The sequence below is a fragment of the Ranitomeya imitator genome, chromosome 5 (genome assembly GCF_032444005.1).
Source record: "Ranitomeya imitator isolate aRanImi1 chromosome 5, aRanImi1.pri, whole genome shotgun sequence".
Classification (NCBI taxonomy): Eukaryota; Metazoa; Chordata; class Amphibia; order Anura; family Dendrobatidae; genus Ranitomeya; species Ranitomeya imitator.
Window position 1 is genome coordinate 361,379,313 of NC_091286.1, and position 22,870 is coordinate 361,402,182.

At 44.8% G+C, this 22,870-nt stretch overlaps 1 protein-coding gene across 1 annotated transcript in view; it reads right to left on the reverse strand.

Moving 5' to 3' along the window:
* Positions 1 to 14,614, reverse strand: part of DDX43 (DEAD-box helicase 43) — a 68,134-nt gene extending 53,520 nt beyond the window's left edge. The window contains exons 1-3 of the mRNA XM_069726679.1: positions 14,241 to 14,614; positions 5,970 to 6,025; positions 3,997 to 4,111 (exon numbers count right to left, since the gene is read on the reverse strand). Of these exons, the coding sequence (XP_069582780.1) occupies positions 3,997 to 4,111; positions 5,970 to 6,025; positions 14,241 to 14,529 (460 nt within the window). The 5' untranslated portion in view covers positions 14,530 to 14,614. The remainder of the gene's footprint in view (positions 1 to 3,996; positions 4,112 to 5,969; positions 6,026 to 14,240) is intronic.
* Positions 14,615 to 22,870: the final 8,256 nt, after the last annotated feature.

Consider the following 22,870-nt stretch of genomic DNA (forward strand, 5'->3'; position numbering starts at 1 on the left):
TCTCCCATGCCTACTTGTAGGTTTGCTATGCGGAGTCACACTGACAACTTTTTAGCAGGGTATGAGAGACATGCTGTGCAAGGAGGACATGCTGGAGAGAAAAATTCCTTTGTGTACAGGAAGTTTTCTTTTCTAATGACAGGACTGCTCTGACAGATATTGTCCTCTGTCAGTTGAGACATGTCTCAGAATAAGGGTTTCTATAGTCTGCAACCCATCCTGACACATCACCAAGATGAGCTTCAGTTTGAAATATGCTCGAGGGAGGAGCGTTTCATTACATTCTTGGAGAATTCCTAGGAATATTTGTCCATGATAATCAGGCAGTGTAAACATGCTGCTGATCACCCAATGAACTAGCAAGACGCTTATTTGTAGAGTGAAGTGATCTTTAGTGGTTCCTACATATGCATGTGCTCCCATTGGCAAGGGAATATGCACCACCTGTCGAGGACTACGGACCAATATCCACAAAAACACATTACAGCCTTTCCGAGGAAGCCCATGCGAAAGGTGCGTCAGGGCTGATGGTTCTGACACTGTGCAACGGGCGAGTTACTAGTACCCCGACAGTGACAGTTTATCCAGTGCTTGTGTGTGCATCTGTTATTTCCAATTGCTGCATACAATGTGTACAGACTATCACCTCATCTCCAGAGTCCCCATGCATGTTTTTATTACTCATACTTTTTGAGCCACATTTTGATATGCGATATAAAAGAAATTATTTATCTTAGATAGTGAACTTTGACTCACTGTTCTTTGGAAGGATTAATTTTTAGCCATAGGAGTTGTTTCTCTTTATATAGGGTGGCCATTTAGCGGATCATTGCATCTCATACCAAATAAAAGTAACATTGTATAAGTTCGGATGATTTGATAAGTAATTTGAATACTATAGTTTTTCAGTAATTCAACACTCCGTAAATACAAACACAAATCCAAACAAAATAGTTCCTTTGATCTATCTGCAGCAAAAGTAACAATGCAGCTAGGGAGCCTGGCATTTCACCCACAATGTACATCCAGGACCAGTTTGAACCCAGTCTAGGGATGCGGTCGGGTCTCCTGGACCACAAGTGCCTTCTTGCTGCTAAATGGACAAGCACATGAAATGAATGTCACAGCACAATTTGAGTGTCCACTAGCTCTGACATATATAAAGAATTCATTTCTGTGGCCTTGGGACTTTTTATGCTCTACAAAATTACATGTGGATTTACTTTGGCCTTTCCTGAGAATCTGCAGATTTTACAATGTCCTCACATCCAGCGTCTGTCCTCTGTTGCCACCTAATGAACATTTAATAGTAGCACAGATCTTCTGAAAAGGACTACAGCATCACTGGTGAGTCACTACTAGCCTGGCATATCCTTTTGGAGTGTAGTATTAAAAGTACCTGGAGTTCATCATCCTGTGGGGTCCACAGTCACAGAGTAAATACCTATCTTTCCCCAATTCCCTGCCTTGTGTATTGCCTGCTAACAACTGGGTTGTGTCATGCTCTCTCCTCCTGCAGGATGTGCCATTCTAAAGGTACCGTCACACTGAACGATATCGCTAGCGATCCGTGACGTTGCAGCGTCCTGGCTAGCGATATCGTTCAGTTTGACACACAGCAGCGATCAGAATCCTGCTGTGATGTCGTTGGTCGCTGCAGAAAGTCCAGCACTTTATTTGGTCGCTGGACTCCCCGCAGACATCGCTGAATCGGCGTGTGTGACACCGATTCAGCGATGTCTTCACTGGTAACCAGGGTAAACATCGGGTTACTAAGCGCAGGGCCGCGCTTAGTAACCCGATGTTTACCCTGGTTACCAGCGTAAAAGTAAAAACAAACAAACACTACATACTTACCTACCGCTGTCTGTCCCTCGGCGCTCTGCTTCTCTGCCCTGTGTAAGCCCAGCGGCCGGAAAGCAGAGCGGTGATGTCACCGCTGTGCTTTCCAGCCGCTGTGCTTACACAGGGCAGAGAAGCAGAGTGCAGAGGGACAGACAGCGGAAGGCAAGTATGAAGTGTTTGTTTTTTTTTTACTTTTACGCTGGTAACCAGGGTAAACATCGGGTTACTAAGCGCGGCCCTGCGCTTAGTAACCCGATGTTTACCCTGGTTACCGGCATAGTTGGTCGCTGGAGAGCGGTCTGTGTGACAGCTCTCCAGCGACCAAACAGCGACGCTGCAGCGATCCGGATCGTTGTCGGTATCGCTGCAGCGTCGCTTAGTTTGATGGTACCTTAACAGCCAGAGAGGGGCTGGAAGGCTCACTGCCCCGCAGGAAAGACCCGTTACTCTGCACTCAGAACATTCTGCTCCTACACACAAAGGGAGAGTAAAGGCCCCGTCACACACAGCGACGCTTAAGCGATCCCGACAACGATACGACCTGTCAGGGATCGTTGCTGCGTCGCTATGTGGTCGCTGGTGAGATGTCACACAGTGAGATCTCCCCAACGACGCAGCAGCGATGCAGCGACCTGTACAACAATGCTATTTCATGACGATTCAATGGGACTTCCTGTCAACGAGGTCGTTGGTAAGGTGTCAAACACAGCGATGTGTGCTACCCAGCGGGACCTCAACGATCAAAAAACGGTCCAGGCCATTCCGACACGACCAGCGATCTCACAACAGGGGCCTGGTCGCTGCTACGTGTCACACATAGCGAGATCGCTATGTGTGACAGGGGCTTAAGAGGTATTGGTAATCTGCAAAGATTGCGTTCTCTCAGCCCACATATGGTCTGTCTCCAGGAAATACACTCTTCAGTGAGACCCCATGTGAATATGGTGAGCCAGGGAGGGGCACTTTATATTTGTTCATGCGATGATCAATAACGATGTAAAATACTGACCAATGTGTGAATTACCTAAAGAGGTATGAGACATCATTGTGTGAGTTTACTGTACTAACAGTTCCCTAATCAATAGGCTAAGGATTGCTCAGTAAATCAGGATGCTTACGTCAAGGTTTAATGGGTCTTAAAGTACAAAGGCTACAGAGAGCACAAGAAATTCCCCCATTGTATTACAACCATGAGGGGGCGATACCACCTGGCCAACCATCTTGGTGTCATTTAAATACAACGGGTAGATAAGTGCAGTTCTTTGATCATAAGGAAGCTACATGGTCTCCAGGCTGAAGGCAGAAATAAGCCACGGAAAACTTAAATGAGGTATAAATCAAGAGATGTATTCAGAAGAATGAACATAAAATATAGGTCCAAAAATAGAGAGGTATAAGGCTGTGTTCACACATTGCGTTTTTGCTGCGGTTTTTCCCCCTAAAGCAAAACCTGCTCTCTTGACAAGTAAAGAAGATGCTTACACAAACCAGGTCTTGCAGAGTTTGCTTTTTTTATGGTCTCTCTTGTGCATGCTAATAAAGTTCAGAGCTCCCCCCACCCACCAAAAAAATAGCACAATTTACGGTAACTTCCTTAGGTTTCTGCACCAAAAAACGGATACCTGTGTCTTGTGCTGCATTTTGCTGCACTTACTCATTGTTTGCTATGGGTGAAAAAACACTGCAATTATGCTGAAAAAATAGTGACATCATGCAGATTGCAAAACACAGCAGATTTCCAGTCAAGAAAATAAAACCGATGTGTGTTCATGGGATTTCTGAAATCTCAAACTTTGCCGATACTGTAAAACGCAGCTGAAAATTTGCATTAAAAAAAAAAAAAAAAAAACGCTGCAGAAACACAATGTGTGAACACAGCCTAATAGGTTTCCTGGGCTTCTTAAGCATGGAAAATGTTCCACTTTTTTTTCCTATTTCATGCAGCTATCGTCACTTTTAGAACATGGGTGCAATGTCAGTATTTGTTTACTTTGCAAATAATATTAAAGCAAAATGTATGAAGTGCCAAAAATTTGGGAAGACGTGAGAAAAAAAAAAAAGGAGGAAAAATAAAAAAATAAAAAATAACACTCAGCTTGCGACACTGTGCTAACTGGTTAGCATCTTATTTATAAAATAAAGTGTACTCACCAAATTCCGGGGTATCATCTCTTCCTACAATATTTTCAATCAACTCTTTGGCTTTACTCTGTTGTTCACAATTTCCAAATATCTTTACTATCGATTGGTATCCTTCATTCACAATCTAAACATAAGTAAAATGCAACAAGCTTATAAAAGAATAGTTTTGCCCCAAAAGACTGATGACTTATCTATTTTAAGGCTATGTGCACACGTTCAGGATTTTTTGAGGGTTTTTTTTTTGCGTTTTTTCGGCCGTTTTCCATCGGAAAACGCTTAAAAACCGCATACATAAGCATCCCATCATTTTTAATGCATTCTGCAAATTTTGTGCACATGATGCGGTTTTTTTCTGCGCTATTTAATGCATTGGGAAGCTCTGGAAAAAACACGCAAAACACGCATCAAAAACGCAAACAGAACGCATGTAGATTTCTTGCAGAAAATGTCCGGTTTTGTTCAGGAAATTTCTGCAAGAAATCCTGACGTGTGCACATACCCTGACAGTCTTTGTAAAAGCGTGTATACAGATAAAGCTGTCAGTCACTTATCGGACCATCCACTGGACAGAGAATCCCAGAAAGAACACAGGTTTAAGGTTTAAACACTTAATACTCACAAAACTAGATATAATTTGCTCAGCTTCCCACAAGGTGTATGCAGATTGAACTGCATTTTTGTGGTAATAGGTTCCCTCTAAAAATGAAAACACTAGCTTCGGTTTGAAAGGTTTTTTTTCTATTACAATACATACTCGAGTATAAGCCGAGATTTTCAGCCCAAATTTTTGGGCTGAAAGTGCCCCTCTCGGCTTATACTCGAGTCACGGTAGCGGTGGGGTCGGCGGGTGAGGGGGAGAGGACTGTCATACTTACCTAGTCCCGGCGCTCCCCCTGCCCGTCACACTGTCTCCGAGTGCCGCAGCTCTTCCCCTGTTCAGCGGTCATGTGGGACCGCTCATTAGAAAAATGAATATGGACTCCACTCCCATAGGGCTTATACTCGGGTCGGCTTATACTCGAGTATATACGGTATATCAATTCTAAACTGATCCCAAACAGACATATGAACATAGCCTAAGATTTTACAGGCAATAATTGCAATATCTGGAATCTCCACATACTTGGTTTAAATGAAGATTAAACCACATCTCTTCATTAAAATGTGACCAGCTATTAAACTTGTGCCCAAATAACGTAATCTACATGGAAGCCTGTATATGAAAATAGCATATACAGAGGGTATGGAAATTATTCAGACCCCTTTAAAGTTTTCACTCTTAGTTTAATTGCAGCCATTTGGTAAATTCAAAAAAAGTTAATTTTTTTTCTCATTAATGTACACTCTATACCCCATCTTGACTGAAATAAAAAAAATAAAAAAAAAACCAAATGTAGTAATTTTTGCAAATTTAAGAAAAAAAAAGAAAAACTGAAATATCACATGGCCATAAGTATTCAGACCCTTTGCTCAGTACCCACTGTATAAACTGAATTGTAAATATTGAATATGTGACCTATTTACTGATGAGGATGATAGGGCTGAGCAAAATCATCACTGATGTACCATGAAACAAAGGCTGTGTACACCATTGTGTCTTATAATTCTGTTATTAGGAACAAAAACAGAATTCATGGCCAAAGCTGATCTACTGATACAAATGAAGTGCAGACCCCATTTATTATTACAATGTCTGTCTGGGTTCTGTTGTGTAAGATTTTATTATGGGAGAAATACACCTGTTGAGCAGGACTTTCTAAAAGACGACACAAAAGAACTCAGACGGATGCCATAACAATGGGGCCCCTCTGCTCCAGTTTGCATCAGTTGTGCAACAAATATATTTGCGCATGAATTCTATTTCTCTATTAATAGAAGGACAAAAAAAAAAAAAAAAAAAGACTCTCTAAAAAGAAATTTAATGTTACAATGATGTAAAAATAAATAAATAAAAAATATAAAATGAGATTCATGTTGCTTACCTTTATCCTTGCACTAGATGTCTGCTCTAGCTCCTTTATCTTAGCCCCTCCACGCCCTGAAAAACAAATTCACAAAAAATTCACATGGAAAATAAGTCAAAAAGATTCTCCATATTATCTTGTACAATCAAATCTTTTTTTACTTGGCAGGTAGAAAAAAAAAAAAAAAAAAAGTTTGCATTTATTAACCATGAGGATTGTTCGTACACTGAGAAATCCTCAGCAGACGTTAACTCCTTGGGCCGAAGTCAGACCCAACGTATAAAAATACGGTCCGTTTTTTTATGGCCGAGATACGCAGGAAAGTTCCTGAACAGTGATCCGTATTCATTGCGAGGATGAAATTTTTTCTCCAAAAAGTATCCGCGTGTCATCTGTATGGCGAGATTTTCTCACCAGCTTGCAAAATGGACATATTCAAATGAGTTTATGCCACAAGGGGGAAGGGGGCGGCGGCGTCGGTGACGGCACCGCAAGTCAACTAAGCTATGTTACCTGCATTCCATTCATTCCCCAGTGTTTTACAGCGGCTGCATTAGCAGGCTCCTGGTTGTAAATGTATTTAACCCCTTCAGATGGATTTACATCGTGGGACATGACTGTACGGCGGACATGTATGGGGTTTTTTTTTTTTGTTACAGGAGAACGAGGGTCTTCAGTTGGATTGAGTGTACAATAAAGATAATAAAACCCCATGTGTTTATTTCATTAAAATACTTTATTCTTAATGTGCGTGTGTATTTTTAACCCTTTATTAATATTGGATTAATAATGGATAGGAGTCTTATTGACATCTCTCCATTATTAACCTGGCTTAATGTCACCTTACATATAGCAAGAGGTAGTCACCGGGAATGGTCTTCAACAATCTTGAAGGAGTTCCCAGAGATGCTTATGTGTGTATGTAATATATGTATGTATGTAATGAATGAATGAATGAATGTAATGAATGAATGAATGAAAGGAAGGAATGTGTGTGTGAGTGATAGATAGAGATATAATATAAAAAAAAATATATATATATATATATATATATATATATATATATATATATATATATACATATATACATACATACATACATATATACACATACCTATTCTATGTGTTTAGACATTTATTTTAGCTATTCTATTCTAACCTGTCAGTGTGATTTTACTGTACACCGCACTGAATTGCCGGCTTTTCTATAGGACACAGATGCATATTTCTTGCAAGGCAGACGTGTGGTCCGTGTGTAATCCGTATTTTTCTCGCCCCCATAGACTTTCATTGGTGTATTTTTGGAAGAATACGTTGGCAATCATGCGACTTTCTCAGCCTGTAAAATACGGCCGAGAAGTATACGACTGATGGAAGCTGCCCCATAGGATCTTGGCTTTTAGTTGAGATAAATCTGTTCTACTTTCTCTACAGTAGTGAGGCATGTTTGAGGGAGTCAGAGGTTTAGCTTGGCATGGCAGTTCAGTACAGGATGCCCTGTAAATGTTTTCATAATTTGGGAAAGTTATGAAATGTCCTATAAATACGAGGCTGAAGTTGGTTTCTTATTCGTCAGTTTCTTATTCGGCAATTTTTTCATTTCTGTTTTTTATAGGTTTAACAACTAAAAATAATCATCACAATAATAACATACAATGCAGTGAGGAGCCCTGATGTGAATACGCTTAAAAACGGCTACAAAAACAATAAAACTGGCACAAAAATGGTCATCAAAGTGGGCACCAAAGAGCGCTGAAGAAAAGGTTAAATGCCTTTGGGCCACTGATCTAACACGGCAGACATATAGAACAGGGCGCCAAACATCCAAACCAGTTATTTCTAGCCTGGCCCAAATGGGTTCTGGGCATCAGAACTGGCATCAAAGTGGGCAGACAGTCAATTTTTGCCATTTGAATAAGTAACTGATGTTTTTAAGGGGTTAAATGCCTTTGGGCCACTGATACCACAGTGCATATGTCAGGAAATAGAAAGAAGTCCTGATTACTTCAATTACACATACAGAGCTCTGAGCTGCAATTTCATCTGCCTGCCAGCACAAGGCTGGAATTCTAAGCCACTTTTTCTCCCTCCTCCCTCTATACAGCCGTAATGTTAGACGAGCCTGCCAGCTTCATTGACGAATTTATATGGCCCTGTGCTGCTGTCACGATAATACCAAAAAATGTCATTCTGTGAATGTAGTTTCAGAAGGACATGGCGAACTACACACACACACACTCACAATTCAGCTGCGACCCCTTGATCTCCACCCCACCCCTCAGCTTCACACCTACCCGAAACAAAGCCTATGATAGAGACTGGGCAACCTGATACTAATGGTGGGCAGGGTGTGGCTTTAAACTGCAGGTGACCAATCCGGCAGAGCCACCCGTTGTCCCTCCCCTCTCATTCAGGAATGCCTTTGTCTGAGACCTTGGAATAAGGTAAAGAACTATCCGATCAGTGCATATCATTAACCAGCCCTTTAGTGATGTCACAAGCTCAGAAGTGTAAGTCGCTATACTCTTAGCCCAGCCTTCTGTCTTGGCCGGGAAGCGATCTAACACAGCTTGGCAAAGCTGTTCCATGCATCTGGAAGTATTTATCCTCCTAAGCCACAGGCCAGCCAAGATGGTACCATGACATAACCTGTAAATTCTCTTTTCAACGTTAATCCTATTTTATTTTGTAATCTGTAACGTACTGTATTTTCCGGCGTATAAAATGACTTTTTAACCCCGGCAAATCATCTCAAAAGTCGGGGGTCGTCTTATACGCCGGGAATGGCATGTGCAGGGAGCGGTCCTGTATGGTTCCCAGGATCTAAAGGAGAGGAGACTCCTTCAGGCCCTGGGATCCATATTCATGTAAAAGAATAAAAAAAAAAAAAAATATGGGATATACTTACCCTTTGACGGCTCGCAGCTCTCATCGGTGCAAGGGCCGGCCTCCGATCCTAAGGATGCATTGAGCGTAGGACCTTCTGTGACGTCACAGTCACATGACCACAACGTCATCAAAGGTCCTTCGTTCAATGCATCCTTAGGATCGGAGGCCGCCGCTTGCCCCGCTGAGAGCCGCGGGTCGTCGGAGGGTAAGTATATCCCTTTTTTTAACATGAATATGGATCCCAGGGCCTGAAGGAGAGTCTCCTTTCCTTTAGATCCTAGGAACCATACAGGACCGCTCCCTGCACATGCCGTACCCGGCGTATAAGACGACCCCCGACTTTTGAGATGATTTGCAGGGGATAAAAAGTCGTCTTATACGCCGGAAAATACAGTACATTACAGATTACAAAATAAAATAGAATTAACGTTGAAAAGAGAACTTACAGGTTATGTCATGGTACCATCTTGGCTGGCCTGTGGCTTAGGAGGATAAATACTTCCAGATGCATGGAACAGCTTTGCCAAGCTGTGTTAGATCGCTTCCCGGCCAAGAAGGCTGGTCTAAGAGTTTAGCGACTTATACTTCTGAGCTTGTGACATCACTAAAGGGCTGGTTAATGATATGCACTGATCGGATAGTTCTTTACTTTATTCCAAGGTCTCAGACAAAGGCATTCCTGAATGAGAGGGGAGGGACAACGGGTGGCTCTGCAGGATTGGTCACCTGCACTTTAAAGCCACACCCTGCCCACCATTAGTATCAGGTTGCCCAGTCTCTATCATACCCTGTTTCCCCGAAAGTAGGACCCCCCCGAAAGTAAGACAGGGTGGGGGTTTCGGGGGGGTCCTCCAATGTAAGGCCTCCCCCGAATGTAAGGCAGGGTTGGGGGGGCCGCTGTGAAATGTAAGGCCCTTACCTTTGGGCCGCCGCTGTCCCCCATTGGGTCCCCAGGCTCCAGAGGTGTCCTCAGGTGCAGCTGGGCGGGTCCAGTGCTCATGGGGTTAACTCGCCGTGTTAACCCCGCAATCCGCCCAGCTCAACAGCTCATTGGCCGCCCCTGCTCCCCACGTCACCGCCGGCCCCCGGCTCGAGCGCTGATTGGCCAATCAGCTCGAGTGCTGATTGGCCCAGCAGCTCGAGCTGTAATTGGCCGCCCCAGCCCCACGTCACCGCTGTTTCCCTGCTGATTGGCACAGCGTTCCCTGCAGCACAGGCCTTCCGCACCCACAGCCGCACCGCAGAGGAAAACGTCCAGCATTTAAAAACCAAGTAGGGAAACATGTACTGTATAGGGTATGGGGCTGTGTGCAGTGGGATACGGCACTGTTATGGGGTATGGGGCTGTGTGCAGTGGGATACGGCACTGTTATGGTATGCAGGCAGAGGGTATACGGCAATTACCGTACAGTACCGTACCGTAGTGTGTACGGTAGTAACAAGATATTCTTGATACGCTACATTTGTTTTATTCTACTGTTTGGTGATGACCGACTCTTCAGCATGTTAATAAATGTTGATTTATTGGTTAAAAAGAAATTGTCATTTTTTTTTCGGCTAATGTAAGACCTCCCCCGAAAGTAAGACAGGGTGGGACTTTTTGGGGTAAAATTAATGTAAGACAGGGTCTTACTTTCGGGGAAACACGGTAGGCTTTGTTTCAGGTAGGTGTGAAGCTGAGGGGTGGGGTGGAGATCAAGGGGTCGCAGCTGAATTGTGAGTGTGTGTGTGTAGTTCGCCATGTCCTTCTGAAACTACATTCACAGAATGACATTTTTTGGCATTATCGTGACAGCAGCACAGGGCCATATAAATTCGTCAATGAAGCTGGCAGGCTCGTCTTACATTACGGCTGTATAGTGGGAGGAGGGAGAAAAAGTGGCTAAAGGTACTGTCACACTAGACGATATCGCTAGCGATCCGTGACGTTGCAGCGTCCTCGCTAGCGATATCGTCCAGTGTGACAGGCAGCAGCGATCAGGCCCCTGCTGGGAGATCGCTGGTCGGGGAAGAAAGTCCAGAACTTTATTTCGTCGCTGGACTCCCCGTAGACATCGCTGAATCGGCGTGTGTGACACCGATTCAGCGATGTCTTCGCTGGTAACCAGGGTAAACATCGGGTAACTAAGCGCAGGGCCGCGCTTAGTAACCCGATGTTTACCCTGGTTACCATCCTAAAAGTAAAAAAAACAAACGCTACATACTTACCTACCGCTGTCTGTCCTCCAGCGCTGTGCTCTGCACTCCTCCTGCTCTGGCTGTGAGCGTCGGTCAGCCGGAAAGCAGAGCGGTGACGTCACCGCTCTGCTTTCTGGCTGCCCGGCGCTCACAGCCAGACCAGAGAAGCAGAGCGCCGAGGACAGACAGCGGAAGGTAAGTATGTAGCGTTTGTTTTTTTACTTTTTAGGATGGTAACCAGGGTAAACATCGGGTTACTAAGCGCGGCCCTGCGCTTAGTTACCCGATGTTTACCCTGGTTACCGGGGACCTCGGGATCGTTGGTCGCTGGAGAGCTGTCTGTGTGACAGCTCTCCAGCGACCAAACAGCGACGCTGCAGCGATCCGGATCGTTGTCGGTATCGCTGCAGCGTCGCTATGTGTGACGGTACCTTTAGAATTACAGCCTTGTGCTGGCAGGCAGAGGAAATTGCAGCTCAGAGCTCTGTATGTGTAATTGAAGTAATCAGGACTTCTTCCTATTTCCTGACATATGCACTGTGGTATCAGTGGCTCAAAGGCATTTAACCCCTTAAAAACATAAGTTACTTATTCAAATCAGTGAAAATGGGCTGTTTGCCCACTTTGATGCCAGTTCTGGTGCCCAGAACCCATTTGGGCCAGGCTGGAGGGACCTGGGTTTGATGCAGGGCATCACTATCTGTATATTTTAAGTGTCAGATCAGTGGCCCAAAGGCATTTAACCCTTTAAAAACATCAGTTACTTATTCAAAGCTGTGAAAAATGGGCTGTTTGCCCTCTTCAATGCCAGTTCTGATGCCCAGAACCCATTTGGGCCAGGCTGGAGGGACCTTGGTTTGATGCATGGCATCACTATCTGTGTATTTTAAGTGTCAGATCAGTGGCCCAAAGGCATTTAACCCCTTAAAAACATCAGTTACTTATTCAAATGTGTGAAAATGAGCTGTTTGCCCACTTTGATGCCAGTTCTGGTGCCCAGAACCCATTTGGGCCAGGCTGGAGGGACGTGGATTTGATGCAGGGCATCACTATCTCTATATTTTATGTGTCAGATCAGTGGCCCAAAGGCATTTAACCCCCTTAAAATCATCAGTTACTTATTCAAATCTGAGAAAATGGGCTGTGTGCCCACTTTGATGCCAGTTCTGATGCCCAGAACCCATTTGGGCCAGGCTGGAGGGACCTTGGTTTGATGCATGGCATAGCTATCTGTATATTTTAAGTGTCAGATCAGTGGCCCAAAGGCATTTAATCCCTTAAAATCATCAGTTACTTATTCAAATCTAAGAAAATGGGCTGTTTGCCCTCTTTCATGCCAGTTCTGGTGCCCAGAACCCATTTGGGCCAGGCTGGAGGGACCTTGGTTTGATGCATGGCATCACTATCTGTATATTTTAAGTGTCATATCAGTGGCCCAAAGGCATTTAACCCTTTAAAAACATCAGTTACTTATTCAAAGCTGTGAAAAATGGGCTGTTTGCCCTCTTCAATGCCAGTTCTGATGCCCAGAACCCATTTGGGCCAGGCTTGAGGGACCTTGGTTTGATGCATGGCATCACTATCTGTGCATTTTAAGTGTCAGATCAGTGGCCCAAAGGCATTTAACCCCTTAAAAACATCAGTTACTTATTCAAATGTGTGAAAATGGGCTGTTTGCCCACTTTAATGCCAGTTCTGGTGCCCAGAACCCATTTGGGCCAGGCTGGAGGGATGTGGATTTGATGCAGGGCATAGCTATCTGTGTATTTTAAGTGTCAGATCAGTGGCCCAAAGGCATTTAACCCCTTAAAAACATCAGTTACTTATTCAAATGGCAAAAATTGACTGTCTGCCCACTTTGATGCCAGTTCTGATGCCCAGAACCCATTTGGGCCAGGCTAGAAATAACTGGTTTGGATGCGGGGGCGCCCTGTTCTATATGTCTGCCGTGTTAGATCAGTGGCCCAAAGGCATTTAACCCTTTCTTCAGCGCTCTTTGGTGCCCACTTTGATGCCCATTTTTGTGCCAGTTTTATTGTTTTTGTAGCCGTTTTTAAGCGTATTCACATCAGGGCTCCTCACTGCATTGTATGTTATTATTGTGATGATTATTTTTAGTTGTTAAACCTATAAAAAACAGAAAAGAAAAAATTGCCGAATAAGAAACTGACGAATAAGAAACCAACTTCAGCTCCGAATAAGAAACTGAATTAATAAGAAACCAACTTCAGCCTCGTCCTATAAATGTCTGTCCTGTTCCTGATCTAAGGATCTCTGCTTTTAGTAGACAGACACTGCAGGAGCCGAGACAAGACGTGCGTTATTTACACCGATCACCTGATACATGAAAAGGTGTGCTGGAGTAATGTATGGCATAGTGAACGCCGCTGCTTGCCAGGAAGGAGACGAGTGGTGTAAGGCTATGTTCACATGCTGCGGATCCGCAGCGGTTTCCCATGTGTTTACAGTACAATGTAAACTTATGGGAAACGCAATCCGCAGTGCACATGCTGCGGGAAAAAAAAACGCATGGAAACGCAGCGGTTTACATTCCGCAGCATGTCAATTCCTTGTGCGGAATCCACAGCGGTTTTACACCTGCTCCATAATAGAAAACCGCAGGTGTAAAACCGCAGTGGAAACCGCACAAAATCCGCGGTAAATCCACACTAAAAAAAGCAGTGTTTTTGCACTGCGGATTTATCAAATCCGCTGCGGAAAAATCCACAGTGGACCACTTCTACGTGTGCACATACCCTAATGGTGCATTGAACACTTAGGCTATACTCCCACGATGAGATTTTGGTGTTTGTTTTTTGATGTTGCAGATTTTCTGCAACCATTTGCATTTTTTTTTTAATATCCAGCTTTAAAAAAATAAAAATAAATAAAATCAACAAATACTAATTGTGGGAACGTAGCCTTAGTGCGCCAACACGCACATATGTAATAAACCAGCTTTCATATTAGTTCTCACAGACTCCATTGGAAACGTGAGTAGTTTCACTCAAAAAGGCCACATTCAGCATTTGATATATTTGTGGGTGACGAGTTTCCTCTGATTGCCCCACTCAGATGTCCGGCGTGGGATCAGGGCACGGGCCACACCGGGTGACTACCCAGAGCGGATACAAGTGACCCACAGGTCTCTGCCCTGTTCACACCATGCATGTAGGGGCAGAGCGACCATGGCCCACCCTGCTGCCCACCCGTGCTGCTCACCTATCACCTTCCCGACCATCGAGGCGTCCACGGGGAAACACAAGGGTTTATCTCCGGGGTCGTCGCTGGCCTCCCGTCTTCTGAACTCCATTGCCCCCTTGGCAGTCTGCCGGTTGGGTTGGTGGGAATAACCGCCACCGTCCTCTCTCCTCCTGCCACGAGACTCTGGCCTCTTCCATGCCGGCTCACGTCTTTCATTCGTGGCCGGTGGCGCCCAATACTTGGTCTGTGGCGCTTTCTGCGCACTCACTGCGCTGCCGGGGTCGTACTCTTCCTCCCAGTCAGACATGTTCCGCCGAGCCCTGTACTCCGGTCACTTCACGGGGGGCAACACCGCGCTGTCGCTGGGGAGTGATATGCCTGTGGTCACGTGTGCGGTTCCCGCCTGAGCGGCGCGTGTGTACTCGGCTGCGTGCGGTCTGTGAGTGGACAGTGGGGAGCTATGTGTGTCTCTGTATGCGGCTCTGTATGGGCTGGGTGGTCTCTCTGTGGGGTCTGTGGGCGAGGCTATGATTGTCCTGCCCCCAATAGTAAATAAATACTCAGAGACAACAACCATCAATGAACATCTACACTGGTTACAGAAAAGACCCCACAGCCTCATTCTTGTGTGGCGACAGCGCCTCACATTAGGCTCCTTTCGTACGACGCATGTCGCAATGCGTCGTTTTGGCGAAAAAACGCATCCTGCAAAGTTGTCTGCAGGATGCGTTTTTTTTTTCCCCATAGACTAACATTAGCGACGCATTGCCACACGTGCGACGGTTGCGTCGTGTTGTGGCGGACCGTCGGAACAAAAAAAAAACGTTTTTGTGCGTCGTGTCCGCCATTTCCGACTGCGCATGCGTGGCCGGAACTCCGCCCCTTCCTCCCCACAACTCACAATGGGGCGGCGGATGCGTTGTAATAATGCATCCGCTGCCCCCGTTGTGCTGCGTTGTCACAGGATGCGTCGGTACGTCGGCCCGACGCACTGCGATGGGCCGACGCTAGTGTGAAAGTAGCCCTAGTCTCACCATAAAATTCCACATGAATTTATCTTTTTTTTATCAGTTTTATCTTACAACAATAAGTCACATTGTAAATTTTTATATATTCTCTAAGGCGCCACAAAATATCTGCTTAAACAACGCATGTTGTATGTGAGCTAGATGTGGAGACCCCAGAATACGGACAGGGGGCAAACTGCTATCGGATTTCACCCAGATTTAGGCCTCGTTCGTATGGTTTCTGTTTTCTTTCACTGATGCCACATGTACCTACGGCGTTATGCACATGTCCATGTTTTTACAAGGACCGTGTGTCGGTACAAAACACAGACATATGTCCGTTTTTTTTTCCAGCAACATGGATGACGCTGAGTGGGCATATTTATGTAAAAATAAAAATACATATATTTGGTATTGCCACATCCAGAACAACCGGCTCTATAAGGGTATGTGCACACGTAGAATGGTCCACTGCGGATTTTTCTGTTATGGAGCAGGTGTAAACCCGCTGCGGATTCCGCACAAAGAATTGACATGCTGCGGAATGTAAACCGCTGCGTTTCCGCGCGTTTTTTCCGCAGCATGGGCACAGCGTTTTCGGTTTCCCATAGGTTTACATTGTACTGTAAGCTCATGGAAAACTGCTGCGGATCCACAGCTGCGGAAACACTGCGGTTCCACAGCAAAATCTGCATCGTGTGCACATAGCCTAAAACTATTGCACTATTTAACCCTTACAGTGAACAACGTAAAGAACTATAAAAAAATGTGTCAAAAACGATGTCATATGTGAATGAAAATGGTATCCCTGAAAATGTCATTTTGCTCCATGAAAAACAATCCCCCATTCAGCACCATCAATGGAAAAAAAAGGATAGCTCTCTATTTGTTTTTCTATAACATTTTTTTGTGTAAAAGCCACAAAACCTAAATGTGGTAGCACTGTAATCTCACAGATACGAAGAATTAATCTGTCTTATCACTTTACCATTCGGTGAACAGTATAAAAAAGAAAAAAAAATAATTCCTGAATTGTTTTTTTATTCATTCTGCCTCCCAAAATCGGAATTAAAGTGATTAAAAATGTTATGCACACCAAAATGGTACTAATAAAAAGTTCAACTCATCATACAAACCCTAACATGACTGCAGAAAAATGGAGAAATTCCGGCTCTCAGAATATGATTAAAAAAAAACTTAAAAGAAAAAGCACTTTTTAGTGTGAAATAGTAGCGAAACCTAACACAGAACAATATAAATCTGGCATTGCTGTGATCATACTGACCCACAGGAAAAAAGCTGTTTTATCAGTACAGCACAGTGTCCGGTCCGGGGCCTCCCATCTTACGATGACGTCCTCTTCTTGTCTTCCTGCCGCTGCTGCGGCGCAGGCGTACTTTGTCTACCCTGTTGAGGGCAGAGCAAAGTACTGCAGTGCGCAGGTGCCGGGAAAGATCAGAGAGGCCCGGAGCCTGTACACTGCAGTACTTTGCTCTGCCCACAACAGGGCAGACAAAGTACGCCGGAGCCGCAGCGTGAAGACCAGAAGAGGACATCATCGTAAGAAGATGGGAGGCCCGGGCCGCGACGCCTATCAGACTGGACCTCAGCGGGACCGCCCCTGGGTGAGCATAATCTAACCTCCTTTTCTCATCTTTCAGGGTATATCGGGAAGGAGGGGGGGTTATCTACAGCATTCCAGAATGCTGGTGGGCTTACCTCACCTTAGCTATTGGGTGACAGGTTCCCTTTAATTGAGAGTTTTTGTGTAGACTTTTGTGTAAGCTTCTGAAGTATGACGAATCCCAGACGGAACATTACCTATAATGAGGGAGATGGAGACACTTTGACCAGTGATCTGATGATGTCCATTGTTTTAGGCATGCACCAAGGCACATTTAGTTTCACCTCTGTTGTTATCCTTATGAAATATTGTAGCTAAAGCAATATTGTAGTGGAAAAAATATTTTTTTTTATTTTGTTTTATTCCCCTTTGCCTTAGTTCATGTGTAGCATCTGAAGGGTTAGCACGTTTCCTAACAGCAATTTAGAATAATTTGAGGTGTGTAGTTTTTAAAACATTTCATTTCAGTTTTTAAAACAGTTTCGCTTCTCAAAAAAATGAAATATTGCTGCTAAATTTTAACCCTTCTAACATCGCAGCAAATGAAAAGTACATTTGAAAAATGACGCTGAAATAAAGTAGACATGTGGGAAATGTTATTTATTAACTATTTTGTGTGGTATGACTATAAAATTTAAGGCTATGAGCATTGAAAGTTTGAAAATCGCAAATATTTCTAAATTTTTGTCAAATTTCAGATATGTTCATAAAACAAAAAAGTATCAACCTAAATTTATTGCTAACATAAATTACAATATGTCACAAAAAACAATCATTCACAGAATCACCAGGATATATAGAAGTGTTCAAGAGTTAATAATTAAGTGACACTGATCAGATTTGAAAAATGAGGCTTAGTCATTAACATACAATACAAAGTGGCTTGCTCCTTAAGGCTAGGGTCACATTGCGTTAGTGCAACCCGTTTAGCGCTAGCGGGTTGCGCTAACGCAATGTTTTTAATGTGGCCGCGTCCCGGGGTCGCGGTAACGTCCCCGCTCTCGCAGATCCCCGATCTGCGAGAGCGGGTAACGGACCGCCGGCGCGCCTCGGACGCTGCAAGCAGCATCCGCGGCGCGCCAGGAAACACCGGCGCGTCGCTAGCGCGTGCCGAACATGGCACACGCTAGTGCTGCGCGTTCCCATTGCCGTGAATGGGCGCGCTAACGGACGCGTTGCACGGCGTTAATTTCGCCGTGCAACGCTGTCCGTTAGCGCGTTTCCATTAACGCAATGGGAACCAAGCCTACGGGTTTAAGGAGAAGCCTCTACATTGAGTGGTGACCTAAATTCAAAAGTGATTTTTTTTCTTTTTCTTTATGTTTGCCCCTAACACCTGTACTGTTGGCCTGTGTTAAAATTACCATCTAAATGATAAGGTTGACAATGGACAGTCACACCTCTCTGTGAAGGTAGGAGACTGTATGGCTATCTCATTTACACATTCTATTGTGCAGATGTGGGACTATTTTGTAATTATTTTTTTTGCATTTTTATAATGGTAATTTATTTCATGTGTTTATAACAGGTTACATGCTCCCTTAACCCCTTAATGACAGCCAATACGTCTTTTAACTGACCTGACATATAAGAGAACAACATCCCCATACAGGTAACAATCCAGCAGCTGTCAGCTGTATACTATAGCTGACAACTTGCTGCATCAACCACGATCAGTGTTTGCGCCGTCCAAATCTGTTTAACCCCTTAGATGCTGCAGTAAATGGTGACTACATCATTATATATAGTTAACAGAGTGTGGGCGCTTCCTCTTTATCCCAATTGGTGCCCTCAGATCATGATTGTGTGGTCCTGATGTTTGCGATGGCAATTCATGACCAAATAGCAGGCTTAAGCTTTAGTCACACTAAACGACTTACCAATGATCACGACCAGCGATACGACCTGGCCGTGATCGTTGGTAAGTCGTTGTGTGGTCGCTGGGGAGCTGTCACACAGACAACTCTCTCCAGCGACCAACGATCAAGGGAACGACTTCGGCATCGTTGAAACTGTCTTCAACGATGCCGAAGTCCCCCTGCAGCACCCGGGTAACCAGGGTAAACATCGGGTTACTAAGTGCAGGGCCGCGCTTAGTAACCCAATATTTACCCTGGTTACCATTGTAAAAGTGAAATAAAAAACACTACATACTCACATTCTGATGTCTGTCACGTCCCCCGCCGGCGTCCACAGGGTTAAAACTACTTTCGGCAAGAGCGCTGCTAATGCACGCGCTGCTGCCGAGAGCTTCCCTGCACTGACTGTGTCAGCGCCGGCAGTAACAGCGTGTGCTCTGCTTTACGGCCGGCGCTGACACAGTCAGTGCAGGGAAGCTCTCGGCCGGAGTGCTTGCATTAGCAGCGCTCTTGCCGGAAGCAGTTTTAACCCTGTGGACGCCGGCGGGGGACGTGACAGACATCAGAATGTGAGTATGTACTGTTTTTTTTTTTTTTAACTTTTACAATGGTAACCAGGGTAAATATCGGGTTACTAAGCGCGGCCCTGCACTTAGTAACCCGATATTTACCCTGGTTACAAGTGAACACATTGCTGGATCGGCGTCACACACGCCGATCCAGCGATGACAGCGGGTGATCAGCGACCAAAAAATGGTCCTGATCATTCCCCAACGACCAACGATCTCCCAGCAGGGGCCTGATCGTTGGTCGCTGTCACACATAGCGAGATCGTTAGCGGGATCGTTGCTACGTCACCAAAAGCGTGACGTTGCAACGATATCGTTAACGATATCGTTATGTGTGACGGTACCTTTAGAGTCTGACGGTTGTAGTAATCTGTTCAGAAGTTAGAGGCATTTAGGTGGTAAAAATACACATTTTCATTTCTGTTATACCACTTTGCATTAATTCCTGTAAAGCACCTGAGGGGTTAATAAACTAACTGACAGCAGTTTTCCATATGTCAGGGGGTGCTGTTTTTAAAATGGTATCACGTTTGGGGGCTTCCCAATATATGAGACCCCTAAAGTCACTTCAAACATGGATAAGTCCCTAAAAAAATAAATGTAGTAAATTTCCTTGAAAAAATGAAAAATTGCTGCTACATTTTTAAACCTCCTAAGGGCAGTCCCACACGTTCGTGTCCGTGTGCCCCTGCGTTTCTGTGGCACATCAGTGTGGCACATGTGCGTCACACATGTACCGCCCGTGTGCCCACTGGGTACCACACGCACCGTGCAGGAGACAGCGCTAAAGTTTAGCGCTGTCCCCTGCATCGTGCTGAACCCGCCATTCATATCTTCCCTGCAGCAGCGTTTGCTGTAGAGAAGATATGAATAATCGTGTGTAAAATCAAGATCCAGGTCCCCACCCCCCTCCCACCCCCTGTGCTTCCCCCCCCCCCCCCCCCCCCCCGCTGTGATTAAAATACTCACCCGGCTCCCGGCTGCCTCGTAGCTTCCTGTCCTGGCTGCACCTTCTACTGTATGAGCGGTCACGTGGGGCCGCCGATTACAGTCATGAATATGCGGCTCCACCTCTCATAGGGGTGGAGCTGCATATTCATTACTGTAAATGAGCGGCCCCACGTGACCAGCGGGGGGGGGGGGGGGCGCACAGGGGGTGGGAGGGGGTTGGGGACCTGGATCTTGATTTTACACACGATTATTCATATCTTCTCTACAGCAAACGCTGCTGCAGGGAAGATATGAATGGCGTCTTCAGCACCAGTGGAGGGGACAGCGCTTAATGTAGCGCTGTCTCCTGCACGGCACACGGACTGCACACGGACAACGTCCATGTGTGGTACGTGTTTTACACGGACCCATTGACTTTAATGGGTCCGTGTAATCCGTGCGCTCCCACGAACACTGACATGTCTCCGTGTTTGGCACACGGAGGCAGGGTCCGCAAAAAATCAATGACATCTGCACAGATGCATTGATTTCAGTGTGTCTACATGTGTCAGTGGCTCCGGTACGTGAGGAAACTGTCACCTCAAGTACCCGAGCCACTGACGTGTGAAACCGGCCTAAAATGCTAACAATATAAAATAACATTTTACAAATGGTGCTGATGAAAAGCCGACATGTGGGAAATGTTATTTATTAATGGTTTGCTGTGGTATGATCATCTAGATTAAAGGGATAATCATTCAAATTTTGAAAATTGCTAATTTTTTTACATTTTTCTCAAATTTTTGATATTTTTTATAAATAAACACAAAACATATTGACCTAAATTTACCGTTATCATAAAGTATAATGTGTCACAAAAAACAGTCTCAAAATCACTGGGATTTGTTGAAGCATTGCAGAGTTATTACCACATAAAGTGACACTGGTCAGATTTAAAAATATTTATATTTAGACAATCTACTACGGCTCGGTGTCCGCCTCCAGTAGGTGTATACCTTCCAAAAATGATGCACACCAGAGCATACTTTGGGACTATTATAGTCTATAGCCCATTTAGCGCATACGTCCTGTTTTGCTGGGGGTGGGTTAAGATGCAAGCCCCAGCAGAACCAATGAACGTGGACAAATGCGCAATGTGGACAAATGCGCAATACTTTTGGTTTTCATAAGGTCTCGCCAATGCATCTCTAGTAGTGAACAATCTCTCTTCTAAACAGGTCTTGTGTTTTTAGAATTGAAATTAGAGCTAATAAAACGCACTGAGACATGGGTGAAATGGCCAACCTCGGAAATTGGGGAGTGCATTATACTGTATGGAGGCCTATAGGTGTGCATGATACTGTATGGAGGCCTATAGGGAGTGCATTTTACTATATGGAGACCCATGGAGAGTGCATTATACTGTATGGAAGCCTATGGGGAGTGCAGTATACTCTATAGAGACCTATGGGCAGTGCACTATACTGTATGGAGGCCTATGGGGAGTGCATTATGCTATATGAAGGCCTATGGGGAATGCATTATAGTATATGGAGACCTATGGGGGGTGCATTATACTATATGGAGGCCTACAGGAAGTGCATTATACTGTATGGAGGCCCATGGGGAGTGCATCGTGCTCTATAGAGGCCTATGGGAAGTTTATTATACTATATAGAATCATATGGGGAGTGCATTATACTATATGGAGGCCTATGAGGAGTGCATTATACTATATGGAGGCCTATGGGGAGTGCATTATGCTATATGGAGCCTTATGAGGAGTTTATTATACTATATGGAGGCCTATAGGCAGTGCATTTTACTATATGGAGACCCATGGAGAGTGCATTATACTGTATGGAAGCCTATGGGGAGTGCAGTATACTATATAAAGGCCTATGAGGAGTGCAGTGTACTATATGGAAAACTATCGGGTGCATTATACTATATGGAAGCTTTTTAGGGGGCATCATACAGTGAGAGGGCCATCATACAGTGTGGGGATTACAGTGAGGGGGCCATCATGCAATGTGGAAGCTAATGTGGGGTCTTTGTACAGTGTGGGGGTCATCATACAGTTTGGGGGTCAGTATACTTTCAGGGGGCATTATGTTGTGTAGAGGGGAGCTGTACAGGGGGAGACTTTGGACATTATTAAATGTTAAGTGGACAGAGCACTTATCTGTCATATAATTGTCTAAGGGTCACTTCCGTCTTTCTGTCTGTCCCGGATATTCATTCGTCGCGGCCTTTGTCTGTCATGGAATCCAAGTCGCTGATTGGTTGTGGCAAAACGCCCACGACCATTGCCACGACCAATCAGCGACGGCCACAGTCCGGCGGCAATATGACCGCTCTTTCCTCCCCGGAGTCAGTGCCCGCTCCATACTCCCCTCCAGTCATCCAGTCAGCCCTCACACAGGGTTAATGTCAGCACTACCGGAGCGTGGTGTAACGCACTCCGGTTACGCAGCTATTAACCCTGTGTGACCAACTTTTTACTATTGATGCTGCGTATGCAGTATCAATAGTAAAAAGATCTAATGTTACAAATAATAATAATAAAAAAAAAAAGTTATTCTCATCCTCCGACGTGTCGCCCTGTCCTTGGCAGTGCAATCGGCAGGTTCCGGTGCTAAGGATGGTATGCGAGAAG